The 15,607-nt window shown below is 47.2% G+C and overlaps 1 protein-coding gene across 2 annotated transcripts in view; it reads right to left on the reverse strand.

Annotated features, from left to right (window-relative positions):
* Positions 1–818: 818 nt before the first annotated feature.
* ARHGEF6 (Rac/Cdc42 guanine nucleotide exchange factor 6) overlaps positions 819–15,607 on the reverse strand; it is a 101,782-nt gene continuing 86,993 nt past the window's right edge. Inside the window, exons 14-23 of one of the 2 annotated variants that reach the window (XM_080795841.1) lie at positions 14,581–14,667; positions 13,713–13,791; positions 12,783–12,925; positions 11,745–11,870; positions 10,228–10,248; positions 8,833–8,926; positions 7,678–7,767; positions 5,740–5,839; positions 4,039–4,093; positions 819–3,258 (exon numbers count right to left, since the gene is read on the reverse strand). In XM_080795841.1, coding sequence (XP_080651967.1) covers positions 3,118–3,258; positions 4,039–4,093; positions 5,740–5,839; positions 7,678–7,767; positions 8,833–8,926; positions 10,228–10,248; positions 11,745–11,870; positions 12,783–12,925; positions 13,713–13,791; positions 14,581–14,667 — 936 coding nt within the window. In that variant the 3' untranslated portion in view covers positions 819–3,117. The remainder of the gene's footprint in view (positions 3,259–4,038; positions 4,094–5,739; positions 5,840–7,677; positions 7,768–8,832; positions 8,927–10,227; positions 10,249–11,744; positions 11,871–12,782; positions 12,926–13,712; positions 13,792–14,580; positions 14,668–15,607) is intronic. The other variant, XM_080795842.1, reaches the window with a different exon arrangement.

A 15,607-nucleotide genomic window follows, 5' to 3' on the forward strand; every position in this document is an offset into this window, starting at 1 on the left:
ATTGGTGACAGAAGCTGAAGTCAGGGGACTAACATTGGACTCATGGCTTCAAGGTCATTGTATTGTAATTATGATCCAAATCTAGTTCAGGAAGCTTTTGCTCTCACTCCGTCATGATCACTGCTGTGACCATCTCCCATGCACAAGCTATGAGTGGACACACTGGAAGCTAGAGTACAGAAGCCACAAACACATCTCCGGGACAGCCCTCCAGCCGCCAAGCCCCAGGACGATGGCCTCTGGCTAACGTAAGCCTTCCAAACATCGTGCAAAGGTGTTTCATTGACAGAACTGAAAACGTATCAGAATGCACACTGTGTCTCCATACCCTAGCTGCAAGGGAGTCTGAGGTGTTTTTTTTTTTTCTTAAGGCTTCCAGGGAGAGACACAAAAGGGGTGGGGAGGGTGCCGGGCAGCGACAGATAATATCCAGCACATCTGTCTCGAGGTGGAGCAAATATTTTCATCTTGACAGCTGACACCAACATTTCAACTGTGGTCAAAATGTAGGCTATCGCTGGCTGACAAAATCCTGATAGTGGATGGAAAATGGTGTGCGAACAGTTCATAGGTTGGGACCAGAAGGAGAGGAGTGGAGAAGTTAAGGAAGGTTCTATCTCTTGACATGGGTTATCTCTGTAAAGTGGGGAGCAAGTGCACCTGCCAGGGGACCCGATGACAGCAGAGAGCTCATGAGTACATGGGGGAGGAAGCTGCCACCCCGTGAGAAATCTTTCTGCACACCGGCTAGCAAAGTAGGAAAGGGAAAGGGAAGGGAAGGGAAGAGAAAAAGAGAAGAGAAGAAAAACACAGGACTTGGGTTATAAAGCACTGTTATTCTTATTTATTGAAAAGGTCCATTTTAAAAGTCTTCAAAATAAAAACAAGTTAGAAAATCTGAGCTTGTGTAAGAAGGGACATGACGGAAGAGGAACTAAAAAGCCTCTAAGGGCAGCGGTTTAATTACAGGGTGACAGGAACCCACTTACAGAGTATTGTAAACAACACACCTATGGAGACACTGGTCTCGGGTGAACATGGCTTTGTTTCCTGTGTAGGACTGCTTAACGTTGAGCGCGGAGCTTCACTACCCACAGTACCGAGGGCCTCTCTTCCGAAGGGCCCAGTTCCAGAAACATGCATATGTACACGTCACTTTAAAATAAAGACCTTTCGATATTGTAAGCGATCCTATACCTTATCAGCTAAAGTATTTTGTAATCACGAAAACGTTCCCTACGGATATAGCTGGCGCATTTACTGCAAGCCATTCATTAACCACAGGTGGGGCAGATGCTCAGGTCTGCGTGGTGGTTGTTCATTTTTAGGTGGAGGACGGTGTATCTAAGCTGCTGGGCTTAAAAACAGAACAGCGGCCATTTCTAGAAATCTTCACTCTTCATTCCGAAGATGGCTGCATGCGGTTGGCTGATGGCGGTCTGCCGGGACCGTCTCCTTCCTGCGGATGGTGTCATCTCTGCCGTGTGGCAAGCAGTCAAAAGCCCTGTACCACGGAGCTATGGGAACTTGAGACCCGCCCCCCCCCCCCCCAGTACTAGAAAGAAAAAGAGCTTAGCGAGCTGGGGGATTCAAGCTTCAAGTGTGGTTTCTAAACGCCACTGGCAAAACCCACATTTAGAAGCACCCACCAAATATATCTGGAAGGCGACCTTGACCAGTCCATGGGCCCTTTGCCTCTCTTTCCAGTGATCTGCCCCATCTGCCCGACTGCACCTGTCTTGGGGAGAGGAGGCGGTGGGTTGCACTGCTCTGTCCTGGAGCCTCGTGCCGACTTCCATTTGTGCCGATTTGGATGTGTTCTGCTCTTCTGGGACCCTCTTCTAAACCTGGTTTACCACTGTTCTAAATTTGGAGACACTCACAAAGGGGACTGTTGGAGTCAACGAGCAATGTTAGCAGCCCAGTTCCAAACGTGGAGCTTCACCAGCAACCATGCCGGGGGTAGGGGGATGGGCGGTGGGGGGGGGGGTCCTTCCTTTCTGGATATACAAACTTGACCAACAGCACATTTCTGCAGATAATGCTTCAAGTCCTAGTCAAAGAGGCTGAAGAATATTACAGCTTCGCACTGCATACCTGGGAGAGCAATAAAGTGAACTAAAGCAGTCTACTAGGGCACGCTATCTCCTCAATGCGGATTGTTTTGTAGGATGAGAGATTCACAAGTTGAATATGCCATGTAGATGAAGTAACTGCTCACGGTCTATATTTTCAAAAAGTAGGCAAAGTGCACATGTACGAGTTTACACACCGCTTCACACGGTTGGCTGAAAAGTACTGGGGAAGTAGAAAACTTACACACGAGGCAGACAGTGAGGGGCAAAAACTATCATGCACTGGGCGGGGATGGTCAACTCTGCGGCAGATGGGCAAGATTGTCTACTGCAATTTGCTAATGGGTCTGGTGTTGGCAAGGGTGACCGGGGCTTCTGCCCCATAGAGTTAAAATGTAAACCCACACAAAAGGAATAAGGATGCTACTGTTTTCTTGGCCTTAAAGACAACACAGGGCAGTAATTTAAAAAAAAGTGTGCATTGAGGGTGGCACATGATAGTGGGGGCAGGATGGCTGGGTCACTGGGCAAACGACCCTACCCTAGTCATAGCTCAAGGAGCTTTGCCCTCCTTAAATTGGGTACTGAGTGGCTTCCAGATACAAGAAAGCATGAGAGGAAAAGTCAAGTTCACATTTACTAAGCCATGGCCAGCCACTCTGATATGGCAGCCAGCCCCAAAAGAATGACGGAGCGGGGTGTGGGGGCAAGTAATGGCTGGTGAAGAGGCACTATAAATTGAAGGCCATCTGAAGACCATGTAAATCATTCGCCTGTCCTCGTTTTCCTTTTCTTATTGAGTGGAAAAGACTCTGGGGAGATTTCCACCACCACATCTCGCTTTTACCCCGGTCAAAAAGAAAATAACCAACCAATAACCAAACTACAACAAACACTCAAGCAAACAGAGAGAGCAAGAGAGAGCGAGAGAGAAGGACTGACTCAGATACAAAATAAAAACCAAGGAAGTGAGCAAACAAATCATTCAGCTGGACATTTCTAGATGCCCCAGAGGCACAGGTGCCCAGCTGCACAGTGATGGTTACGGAAGAACGGAGGTCTTGCTACTGGACTCGGCCCGAATACACTCATCAGTCTGCTTCAACAGCCTCCGCACCAGCTTTTCTAGGTCCCTTCTTGATTTCAATTCTTCTTCCAGGCACTGCTTCATTCTTTTATTTTCCTATGATGGCAAAAGACTTGTTAATTCCCCAACCAAGGGCGCCCTTCCCAGGGCTCCTCCTGCTCATCTTCTTAGCAGCCTTCACCACTGACTGTACATCCCTTCCTCAGGCTCCTTTCCCTCAGCTTCTAAGACAGGACAGCCCCCTGCTTCTCTGACCCCTCTCTGACCCTTTGCATTCTTCTGGCCTGCAGTGTAAGCCTCCAGGCCCTCTTCCAGCTCAGCTCTCTTTTCACTTAGTGTCTCTTCTCCTTCTACTCAACTCAGGGGCCTCGCACGTCTCTTCGACACTTGACCTCATCTCATCCCACGAGCACTAGGTCCACAGTCCCCCAGTATCAACTTGATATATACAAGCACCTCAAACTCATTATGTCCTAAAGTGAACTCTGTCTCTACCGTCACCCCAACCTTCTCTTCCTCCTGTGGCTCCTGATCTCCATGAAGGGCACCACCCTGTCAAATCAGAGACCCATGTAAGAAGCATCATCTTCAATCCTTATACTCCTTATACTCGGTTCTCCTTATACTCACGCACTCGCGAATGTCTTATCTTTGTTAACGTTCTGCTTACAGATGTCAGAGCACAGGAAAGCCATCACTAAGTATGGGACCCTATTGCAAACCGCTAAATAGGTATATGAGCAATCCTGAGAAATTTGAAGTCAAGACCATGCGGTAAAATCAACAAAACCTACCTTGAAGACACAAGAAAAATCCCCACCTCACCACCTTGTTCCTGTTATATGACCCGAGAAAACGACTATTCTATTTCATTACCTGTTTCAGTTCTTTGACCTCATCCTTCAAGGCATACACAGTGTCAACCAGACTCCTACAACATAAAGTTCAGAGATTAAGAGCTGGCACTGAAATGCTGTTAAGTAAAACTCAACCATAAAAGCAGCTTTCAAGAACTACAGATCCTGAAAAGCAGTGGACTTTCTAGCTGGTCGGGAGAGAGAGAGAGACTGCTACGAACCATCGTCGTGGTCCCCATTTTTATGGGCAAACAACTGCCAGCACACATGGTCATTCGAATGCCATGTCCTGGCACCTTTCCTATATTGCCCTCCTCCTCGGCCTCTTGCTTCCCAGCTTGAGGGAGTACAAAGAAAGAGAGACCAGGGCTCATATAAGGTTCTAATTCTTTCTTTGGGGCAGGAATGAACATCACCTAACATATAATGCGGGGTGTTGAGACCCTGCCTATCTTACAATATCTGTGTGATGGCACTGCTGTTCTCACCTCTCCGACTCTACACGACCCTGCATGACACAAAGTCAGGGGCATTATTTCTGGAAGATCCCACCTGTCTTAAAAGAGGATGAAGTGCCCTGGCTGAGTCATGGGACATTTACTTCCCAGATGGCTCTCTCCCTGGACAAGAACTCTGGAGATCTGGGTTCCAGTTCTGATCCTACCACTTACCAGTCCTCCAGCCCTGGGTAACCAGTTTCTTTCTCCTCCTCTCCTTGTCTTACTTTCTTTACATACAAAATGGGGATAATACCACATTTCCCGCAAGCCACACAAAATTGCTGGGGGGATTAATATAGCTATCATAACAATGTTATTACAACCGTTATCATTTACTGAGTGATGACAATGGGCCAGCTTTTATACTTATTCTTCCATTTAGCCCCACAACAAACCTTAAAGTATTACCATCATACCCACTTATGGATGTGGAAACCGAGGCATGAAGCAGTTAAAGAGGCTGGTCCCAGGTCACACAGCTAACGCGATGCAGAATTTGGACTTGAACCAGGGCTGTTCTCTTGAGCCCAAGTGCTTTACCATTTTGCCACATCACTTCATACACCAGATGGAAAAACACATTGACGATGTCGAGCACTTTGAAAATATGCTGTCCTATGCAAATTTAGGCCTGACTTCAGAAATGACTCAAGTTTAAAGAAATGAATTATTTGGCTACTTTGTGTTTATTTTATGAGCCCAAAGGTACTTAACCTGATTTTCCCCCATTAGGTCACCCTCACTAGTGTGCAAAGGTAGACTAGGAACGTCATTTCCCTGTGCCTCAACCTCAATAGAAGTGGTGAAAGTAATGCTTATCTCACTGGGGTTCTGGAGGATTCTAAATAGGTCAAGTATGTGAACGTCCAGGGTTTGACTCCGTAAGTGGGAGAAGCAACCCTCTGGCCAGGAGAAGTAGTGCTGTAGCCTTCCCCAGGGCCATCTGGACCCTGGAATGCTATTCTTGAATACTCTGAAGCACTTTACTGTACGGGGGAGCTGGGCCCAGAAAGTTCCACCCACTCTGCTTCCCGTTCCTCCTTCCCCTTGTTGGAGGGCAGCCCTCCCATAGTTCCCAGCGGCGTGAGAGCAAAAACGGCTATACTCCTGGAGAAGGAGGAACTGTCCTTCAGTGCGGGCTTTGCCACAGATGCACTACCCTGCCAGAACCTTCTTTCCAGCCCCCAGACAAATCAGAAAATGTAGCCCGCTCTACTCACTTTTCTTCGATGATAGTCTGGCCATTGCTCCTGGTTTCTTCAATGATGAGTTTCTCCTCCTCGGGGAGTAAGACTTGTGGGAGGGAATCTTTGCGAGCACCTACGAAGACAAGGGTTGCGAGAGGGAGAAAGGGGAGAGTTACCCGAGACTACTCTAGGTGTTGGCCCTTTCTGCTATTGTCCCTGAGGGGTCTTTGTTGACGGCACGTTGCTGCCTTGTACCCACAGAGCAGTCATCCAACACTTGCTGACTAAAATCTTCCTGACATGAGAAAACAGACAAATCATTGATTCGATTTTGGCCAGGGTGGGGGGTATTTTGTGAGTGAAGTCCATTTCGGTCAAGGGCAGTGTGGGGGTTGGGCGTTACCACATCGCACAAAGACGTGGGCATCTTTATGGGTCTAGAGATGGAAGAGGTGACAGAACAGACAAGGGACCGGACCAAAGAGCTCTCCTGCACCTCCAACGTCCCCCTCACTTCTGGAGTCTTCCTTTTGGAGCTCGAGCCCTTAACCTTCAGCCTTCACGTTGTGTGTGCTCATTGCCTCCCCCTTGCTGAGGTGGTGGTGTCTCTGCCTTCCACAGGGTCCGGCACTCCACAGGTGTTTACTAAGTAGGCAGCAGACTGACTGACTGACTGGTTAAATGTGGCGGGAAATAACAGCAGTGAGTTCCTGGGAAACGGGACTTCCAGCTGGAGACGGACAGAGGATGGGGGGCCGCCATGATGCTAGACATGGCCAAGTCCCAGGGGAAGGCTGGGCAGGAGGGGCGGAAATGGGACTCTTGAGACCAGAACACCTGCCTATGCCTCCTACAGATCGGCGGACGCTGTTGACGTGAAGAGTATGGGTTCGGGGAGCAGATGAGGTCATGTTTTGCACGAGGGATGCTTCTTCTGGTGTCTCCCTGTCACCCTCTCTCTCCTAGTTTTCACGCCCCAAACTGCTCTCACTTTCCTTTCCTGCCTCCTCGAAACTTCTTCTCAGAGCTGGGTGTGCCTAAAGCCACAGCCAGGATCTGTCTGTGAAGCGGAACATAGGGCAGTCCTCTCCTCATGGTCAAACGTGTCAAGTGTGACATCAAATGTTCTCCTCGTGCCAGCCCTGGGGGACACATTACTTCGAAGGCATGGGTCAAGGCCATCCACCCAAGCCATCCCCACCCCCACCCAAGTGATTGGTCAGTAGCTGTCCAACAGGGAGAGTTACGGAGAACTCACTTCTGCAGATCAAAACACCTCACACCAGGTCTCCTGAATGTCTATAATCACGGAAGACAAGACAGAACCGAAGCGACCTGGTTTTTCAAAAAGCTGAAGGATCAATCAGGAAACCTCATCTCGCTTTCAGCATGTAGCCTGAAAGGTGCTGGGAGGCTGGGGGGCGGTACCCTTGTACCCTTCCCTGACAGCTCCCTGTAAACTGCGGACATTCCCAACACAGCCACATTCCCACGCAGCCACATTTCCAGATTTTCAGAGCAACTCTGAAACCTGAGATGGGTGAAGCGCTGTTCTGTTCGCTTAAATATGCAACTGATCAAAGATAGTATTGTGACTTCCTTTCCAAATCTGCCTATGAGAAGAGATTAGCATCAGTTCACAGACACAGGAACTCTCTGGGCTCTTTAATTCCTAACTAGTGCTGCTGAAGGTATCTGTGTACTTCAAAGGAGAAGGACTTTTTGAAAAAAAAAAAAAAATTTTTTTTTTTTTTCGTTTCTATCACCTCCAACTTTTTTACTCTTGCATCTGTCTTTCTCTCTGGGTGAAAAGAAGCCGCGGGTAAACAAACCGCCTGGCAGCTCAAAGCACCTTATCGGAAAGATGCAATTCTGCACCAGGTCACCTGCTTTTCTCTCTCTCTCTTTTTTTTTTTTTTTGCAAAGAGGCGCTGAGCAGTCAGAAGAGAAAGTGGTTCGGGGGGCACCTACTTGAGCCGTGGCCTGGCTGAAAGTTCGCACTGGCGCAGTAGGCTTCGATCACCCTAAGGATCTGCGCATCTTCTTCCAGAGCAGCGGTACCTGGGGGATTTAAGGGGTAAGGACTTGGCAGAGAGAGATCCGTCTCTAGAACCTCAAAAGGACGCCACGTGCTCAGCTGCTGGGGACCGGGTCCCCCGCTGCCCCCCGCCCGGAAAGCCTCCTCTGGTGGCTCTCTTTCCATTTTTCTCTTCTGAGGAGACTTCATCATTTGGGGGTTTTTACTAGACTCCTAGGGGCCACGATGACAGCACCGGGCATGGCCCTAGCCTCGGTTCTCCCCTGACACACACCACAACCTGCCTCTCCTCCACATTGCCAGGCTTCCCTTCTCTAGGAAGCTTTCCCGCACAGACCTCGCCCATTTTTTCCAACCAGCCAGCAGAGTCATTGATTCTCCCTTCCTCCCCCTCCCCCTGCAACTCTTCTTGAAGGGACTTTGGGGGGGGGTGCGCAGAACCCTGCCAGAGGGCTGATGCGCACTCCCCGGGGGCGGGCTGGGCCATGCAGAAGCTGGAGTGTGGCAAAGATTTCTCCAGAGTGTATTTTTGGCTGAGACGCCCTTTGCGATGCATCACTTACTCCTTCACGCATGTCCCGGAGTACCTCGGTCCCCGGGATCAAGGCAAATGCGCACATAGGGACCGGTCGACCGACTGCGCAGTCCGCCTCAGAATCAAGCCGCTTCTACGCGGCAGCAGGCTGATTCCTTGGCGAACTGGGAACGTCACTGAGCATTTAACTTCCAGAAGGATTTCGGCCTTCAGGTCTATTTAGTGTGTCTCAGCAGGGGAAAACGTCTTGGGCATCAGAAAATAAGGGGGGGGGGATGTATCCATAGCAAATGGGGCCCTTTAGTGGTTCCCATCCAGGCGGGATGAAATCTCCAAGGTGAAGGTCATAGGGAGGCTGTCTGGCTCACATCAATGAAATGCAGTGGGAGGCAGCTCGTTCAGAAAGCTTAGAGGTGACCGAACCTGAGAACGCGCACATTTTTCTTTGTGTAACAGGTGATACAGAGGACAAACTGCTCTGATCATCTGCCCTCAACAAAATTCTTCTGCTAGCTTATCCGTAACTGACTGTCAAAAGGTATAAAACACGTACTTTTCCGAATCACGTATTCCTCCTCCGATGGCTTTCTTTCCGTCTTTCTTTTGTGAAGAAACTTCTTCATCGTTTTGGGGCTTTTACTAGACTCCTGTAAGGACGGAGGTTTCTTTATGAATTAGAATTCTCCCCCCAAAAACAAATGAAAAAGAGCAAGTGAAATTAAACCGAATGGCTCTCTCTTATTTTGACGGTCTCCAGAGTGCATCTAAATTTAATAATGCACACATTAAATGGTTCCAATAAGCTCTAAAAGGTAACATAAAACAGAGGCAATGACACTGTCCTCTCGATTGCCAGAGGGACAGGTGCCCATCTGTAGACAAAGTAGTGGGTGTCAATCCTAGGGAAATAACCGTATTCCTAACTTGGTTTAGGGTCCTCACTGATACAGTTTTAAGGGAACTGAATAACAACTATAGTACACACTGCTTTTCAAAGAGCTTCAAAGTGGTATAAATACATTTTCCCTAGCAACAGTCCCCCAAAGAAGAATATTAATTTCCATTTGTCAGATGGGAAAATCAAGGCAGAGGGACTAAATACTTTCCCCGAAGTCGGAGAGAAGAGCCAAATGAGGGCTCTCTGCCTAAATAACTCAGGGTCGGCAGTCACAGGTGCAGACCCAAGGTTAGATATACATATCTAAAGCCGTAGTTTTTTTTTGTTTTTAAAGATTTTATTTATTTATTTGACAGACAGAGATCACAAGCAGACAGAGAGGCAGGCAGAGAGAGAGGGGGAAGCAGGCTCCCCGCTGAGCAGAGAGCCCGATGTGGGGCTCGATCCCAGGACCCTGGGATCAGGACCTGAGCTGAAGGCAGAGGCTTTAACCCACTGAGCCACCCAGGCACCCCTAAAGCCATATTTTTAATTAGGAGATGAAAGAGCCACAAATTATTGAGTTTGCCTTTGCCGTCTGAATAACCAGTGCCCGTAACCAAGTAAATGGATTAGAATGGCGACCATTCTTCTCCCAATCTCACATGTGATGCATCTACGTGATGTGTGGATAATAATTAGTACCTTAAAATATATGGAACAAGAGTTTAATTTTTTCCACTCAGCCACAGTGACCCACTCAGGCTTGAAAACAGACAGCCATGGAAAACTCGCATGTGACAAAAATAACAGGAAAAAGAGCATTAAAACACATACACGCACACAAGGAAAACAGGCCTTTTTAGGGCGTCTAAGACGTTGTTTTCAAACATATTTCCCAAGAGCCTGCTTTTTTGAAGAAAGTACTTACATGTCAGATTTGCATCTTCATATTTTAGCCACCAATCAGAACAAGGGACAAAACAAGCATAAAGGAAAGCTTCATTCATCAAAGGTTACAGTACAGCATTATAACGTCACTGTAAGCCAAAGATATCGTTCTACCCTTACCTTTAAGATATAAGACATCCTCTAAAATGAATATGTAAAGAAAGAGAAGATGAGCGTGAGAGGTCGATGGTTATAATGACCAAATCCATTTATCAACAATTCTAAAACAACATTTGAAATGTTAGTGTCATCATCAGTTACACAGAGAGAATATCATCACGTTTCCCACATTAGTCTCAGATGCAAATATCACCATGCAAAAAGCCCAAGGAATACAGTTCCGTGCAGAGTAACAAATACTGAAAGTAACCGAAATACACACTACGTAGTAAGGATGTATTAATAACTCTCTTCTCCCAGCGGAAACGACATGATCATGCCTTAGGATTAGTTCTGAGCAGGATTAAGTCAACTTAACCCTTCAAGGCTCACCTGCACTTGAACTTAGTGACTGACAATTACAAAATAGCCATCGCTAAAAAGGGGACCCACGTAACTATGAAGTGGCCCTCCTGGTTTATGTAATCGGAGAAGAAAACTGGATGCTTGCGGGTATCACGGGTCAATTTCCAAAGCAAACCTGTGGGACTGTTTCCTGGCCCAATTCTGAATAGAGGTAGGTAATAAGGACTTAGCTTTCTCCTGTCGTGCCCAGTTGAAATGATCAAAAAAATCCTCCAGTGTCCAAAGATTGTTTTATTTTTACTGCACTTGGAGTTGGAGGCAACAATTAATCAGAATAGCAGCACAGTGTTTGAGATGGAGACAAAGATAAAATTGAGCTGAATCCATGTCATGCATCGAAACACACGTTCGGTATAGAAATATATGCTGTCTTTGCCCCCTAATTCCAAGATGCGCCTCATAACCCTCACGGACTTAAACCTTCACTTGGTAAGACCTGGGTAAAGAACACTTCCTAATAAACGAGGCTCTTTACTGAAAGCTGGAATAATGAGAAACAGCTTAGGGGGGAAAAGTAATAAAAAACACTGTGGATGGAAAAAGTAATGGTCCACATGGCCACAGAGGCCAGTGACTGACACTTCCTGACTGCAACTTTCAGGAAAACACAGAACCTTGAAGTCCCCACACTACCCAAATATCCAATGCCCTCCTAGGTTATTGCCTAGAAGCTTCTGCTTAAAGGACATTCTTTCCATTGAATTCTTTCCCCCTCCCAACTGCAGCAAAAAGTCCAGCCCCTCATAGTTCAGACCCAGGGCCTGGTCCCATAAGACTTTCCCGGTTTGGCTTAACAGATCAGAATGATCCCAAGTGTAGAACTGGGTCTGCTTGGGTGGAAATTCAAGTCCAGTGAAGCGACAAGTGTATACACTTGTCGGACCATGAGAAAGGTGAACCAGAGGCACTCTGGGAGGGGACCCGGGAATTCAGGCAGTGCACACAAACCCCGCAGATAGTTGATAAATAAGAAATCCCCGAGTCTGACAATTCCCAAGTGATGGACGTGTATGCCCTAGCATAAATTCTAGCACATTCCCACAGAACTCTTTGTAATGAGCTAGGAAATGAGCTTGTCAGAAGCATTTTATACCATAGGTAGCGAACATTACCTCTTTATAACCTAGTGCTGCTGACGGTCTAAGTGGAGGAGCAGGTCGCAGACAACTTAAACTCCACGGCTTTACAACCTGACGAGGTTCCAGGGGTCCTCGGGGCTGTCCAGTAGAGCTAAAAGACTGGGAAAATGTCTGATGAGATGTTGGCAATCTGCCATCTGAACCCGACCTTGGGCCAACATGGCGAGAGAACGGCCACAGTGTCATTGGATCAGCAAAGTCACAGGAGGGAAAACAAAAGCGTCCCGTTTGAGAACTGGCACTTTCCAGTCCAGCTTACGGGGGTCTCTGAGCAACAGCGCCCCACTGACTCAACATCCTATGATCCTGTCTTCCCTCTCTCTGCTGGAATTTCACTCAAGCCAGGGGTGGCTTTCCTTTAGGAGAGAGGAAAGCGGAGTCAACCTCGAATGGGTTCAGTCACGCGTTGGGCGCTCGACTAGGTGCCGAAATAGGTTATTTCACCGGAACAACTGAAGACAAACATCAGCAAAGCAAAGAAACTAGCTGGCGACCGACAAAGCCAAGATTTGAACTCAGGTCCGATGCCAAAGCCCTCGTTCTTCCCACCGCAACACGCGGGGCTTGAGACTGGAGTTTTGGCATGGCCGGTATGAGTGTTAACAGAGAACACAGCAATCTTCGCTCCCACTTAACAAGTACGGTAAAATCTCATCGATTCCAATTCCAGGAAGTCCAAATTCATGATAACGCGGACGAAGGCAACGCTGGAAGTTTACCCTTGAAGGTGACCTAGTGAATGTGGTGGCATCAATGAGATTTGGAGGGGTGGGGAGAACCTTAGGACCATCAAACAGAAGTGCACACCTCTAGGTACACCTCTGTCTTAACTTGGATGGACCCTTGTCCAAAAGCAGCCATCGGAATTCATGAGGTTTTATTGTACTTCGAAACCTACAGACATAGACAAGCCGAAGTCTTAGGGCATGCTCGCTACTTCTCATAAGTCCTCTGCAGGCAGGTCTGACAAGAGCCTCAACAACCCCCAGACAGCACGAGTGGGCCACTTACGGAATGGGCGCTGCAAGATGACGATGATGTTTTGGATAACGAGCTGCAGGAGGCAGGTCCCCGGATGAGTCTGCACAGCTGCTCCAGCCACTCCTGGAAGTCCTGACTGCTGTTGCAGTGGATGACGATTCTCTCTACGTTACCTGCATCGTCCAATGGGGAGCATTTGGAAACGAGAGGCGAGAAGCCTGAGCTCGCCTCCTCCATAAACAGACTCAATGCAACTAAGACTCGCGCCTGGAGAATAACCCTGTGGAAGCTTCTGTGTCAGGAGGAACAGTTCATGAGGTCAGGAAATTAAGTATCTGTATCTGATTTCTGACACTGTCCCTGACTTCTACTGCTTACAGAATCAGAGGAAAGGAGTGCAAAACTTCAAACTCACGGGGCAAAAATTGAAGGCCAGGGCCCATCTCAGCCCGCCGTGAGAATTCTGGACTGCCTCACCCACTATTCAAAGTTGAAATGCGACCAACATCTAATCTCAGGCTCCCTCCTGGGGAAGAAGGGGGTAAGGCCTGGGGCCATTATCCCAGTGTCAGCCACTGTGCCAAGTCCATACAAAAAAAAATAATAATAATACCTCTGTCACGTGGAAATCACACAGACCTGGCAAAAAGGCACCACAGGCCAAAAGGTCAGGCTTGGCATTCTCCTCAGTTCGTGTTTTTATGTCAGTCCATTTTGTTATTTGAGTTCTAACAAGAAGCTCTTATGAAAGAAGAGATTGAAACTAATGGCAAAGCCGAGGTTTCCAAATGACCAGGAGGCTGTGTTCCATCGCTGGGCCCTAATTATACTCTGCCTTGCCCAGGTAAAGCTCACTCAGAGGCTTATCACAGAAAATAATGACATTAATTTACTCAAATCCCATTTCGTCCCAAAAAGGATTTCAAGTAGCTACTTGAAAAAAAAGAGAAAATTACCTACCTGTGATTTCAAATGTGTTGTCATTCCCTTCGATTTCATCTAATCTAGTCACTACCATTCCCGTTACTGGTATTTTTCCCTATCGAGAAAAGAACATTCCCATTAAGTCTGTGGTTATATGCATCTCTGCTTATGTGTATTAGATTTTTGTGACCCTCTCAAGAATCACTGCTGAATGACGGCTAGACAGATTTCTCTGTCCTGTCAATAGATAGTGTGTTTCCCTGCTTTCAGTTTTCATTAGACAAGGAAGCAAGGGGGAAATGTGGGTTGTGTTTTGCTAAAACGCCCAAAACCATACGGTGGGGATTTACAGACAGCTCACTTTTTTTCTGACACATTTGCAGGAGAATCTGTCAACAAAGTAAAGATTCCAAAAAAAAAAAAAGTCCAATTTTATGAAAATTAGTAACTGCTACGACAGATAAAACAGGCAACCGTAACTCACGGCCCTCCATATTTGGGGAGCAGGCTGAAGGAAGTTTAACTTCCTAAGGAGTTTCACAACTTGTACCTCAGAACCCCGAATCTGCTTTATAGTTTCCCAGCGGTAATGATATGAGATGAGCCCGTGAAACTTTGCTGCGAATTTATCCGGTTGCACACTTAAGAGTTCTTTTTAAACATGAACAGGTTATGCTCATAACCAGAGCAGTGGACATTGAAGATAGCAAACTCATTACAGCAATATAAAGGTTTCTGATCTAAGGAACATCTGATCTTATAAGCTATTTAATTACAACAAAGGGTCAGAACATTCTGTGTTCTCTGGCTGGACCTTTTTACGCCACAGTGGAAATATTGCATCTGGATGGAAACCTGTTTTCATCCTGGATCCCGCTATGTGCTTTATATGAAATCTACTAACCTGGTAGATAAAGCCACTCATCCGAGGACTTGCAGATAACATTATCAGGACGCTGGAGAATAACATGAGATACCGCTCCTCCTTTTCCTAAAGTGAAATGAAACATGCGAAGCGGACAACAGAAGTTGGACATTTTATTTGTTAAGAATTTCAGGAGTCCCTACTGTGTAACACAGAGCTTGTGGGAGGCAGTGAAACACGAACGGTGACCTTTTGAAAAAGATACCCAACTTCAAGGCACCAGACTAGTTGGATTTTGCTTTGAAAGGAGTACAAACCCATGGTGTATCTCTCTTCTGCCTCTACGTAACAGTGAGATATGAAAAACCACGCTGGTTTCCCAAGTACGCGCGCCTGAGTTGTCACATGGCTCATGCCAAGGCACGAGGCTCTGGGGTCACAAAATGAAAATGATTTTACTTTGAAAAGGAGCAAAACAGAAGGGGCTTTCAGGTGACAGGAAGTTTCCTATGCTCTAGCACGTGTATTCAATTCTTATTCATAAATTTACTTTTAACCGGTAAGAACAAGAGAACTATCGTACCCACGTAACGTGAAAAAGTAAATACTTATTGAAAATGGCACAAAACGAAATTTCACACAGGAGGGCTTCTCTGAACCCCTTAAACAGAGAGGCGATTAGCAGGTGCAAAAACACCAGCCGTGTTAGCTCTAATGATCCTTATGCCTCTCTCTGTCTCCTTCCCTGCACTTGAGCAGGGCAGTCCTTCGAGGCTCAGTCTTCTAGTAAGTTCTCTGAAGCCTCTCACGTCTTTCTATTGCCTGGTTTCCTTCTATAGACACTTCATTTCTTCCTTCTCCTTCTAGCAGCCTCTCCTGCTTAGCTAGTTTCTTCCCTTTTGCCTTCACCATCCGCCCACCTCTCGTCCTGACAGGCCTTCACGGGCCCCCGAGGCTCCTTCTTCATCACACAGGCCCGCCTCATGCTATTCACAGATGCTGGGGTTTTTACGACTTAAGGTCTGGGCCAGCCCCGCGTGGACCAAGTCTACAGGCGCCACTGTCC

This window comes from Martes martes (genome assembly GCF_963455335.1).
Source record: "Martes martes genome assembly, chromosome: X".
Lineage (NCBI taxonomy): Eukaryota > Metazoa > Chordata > Mammalia > Carnivora > Mustelidae > Martes > Martes martes.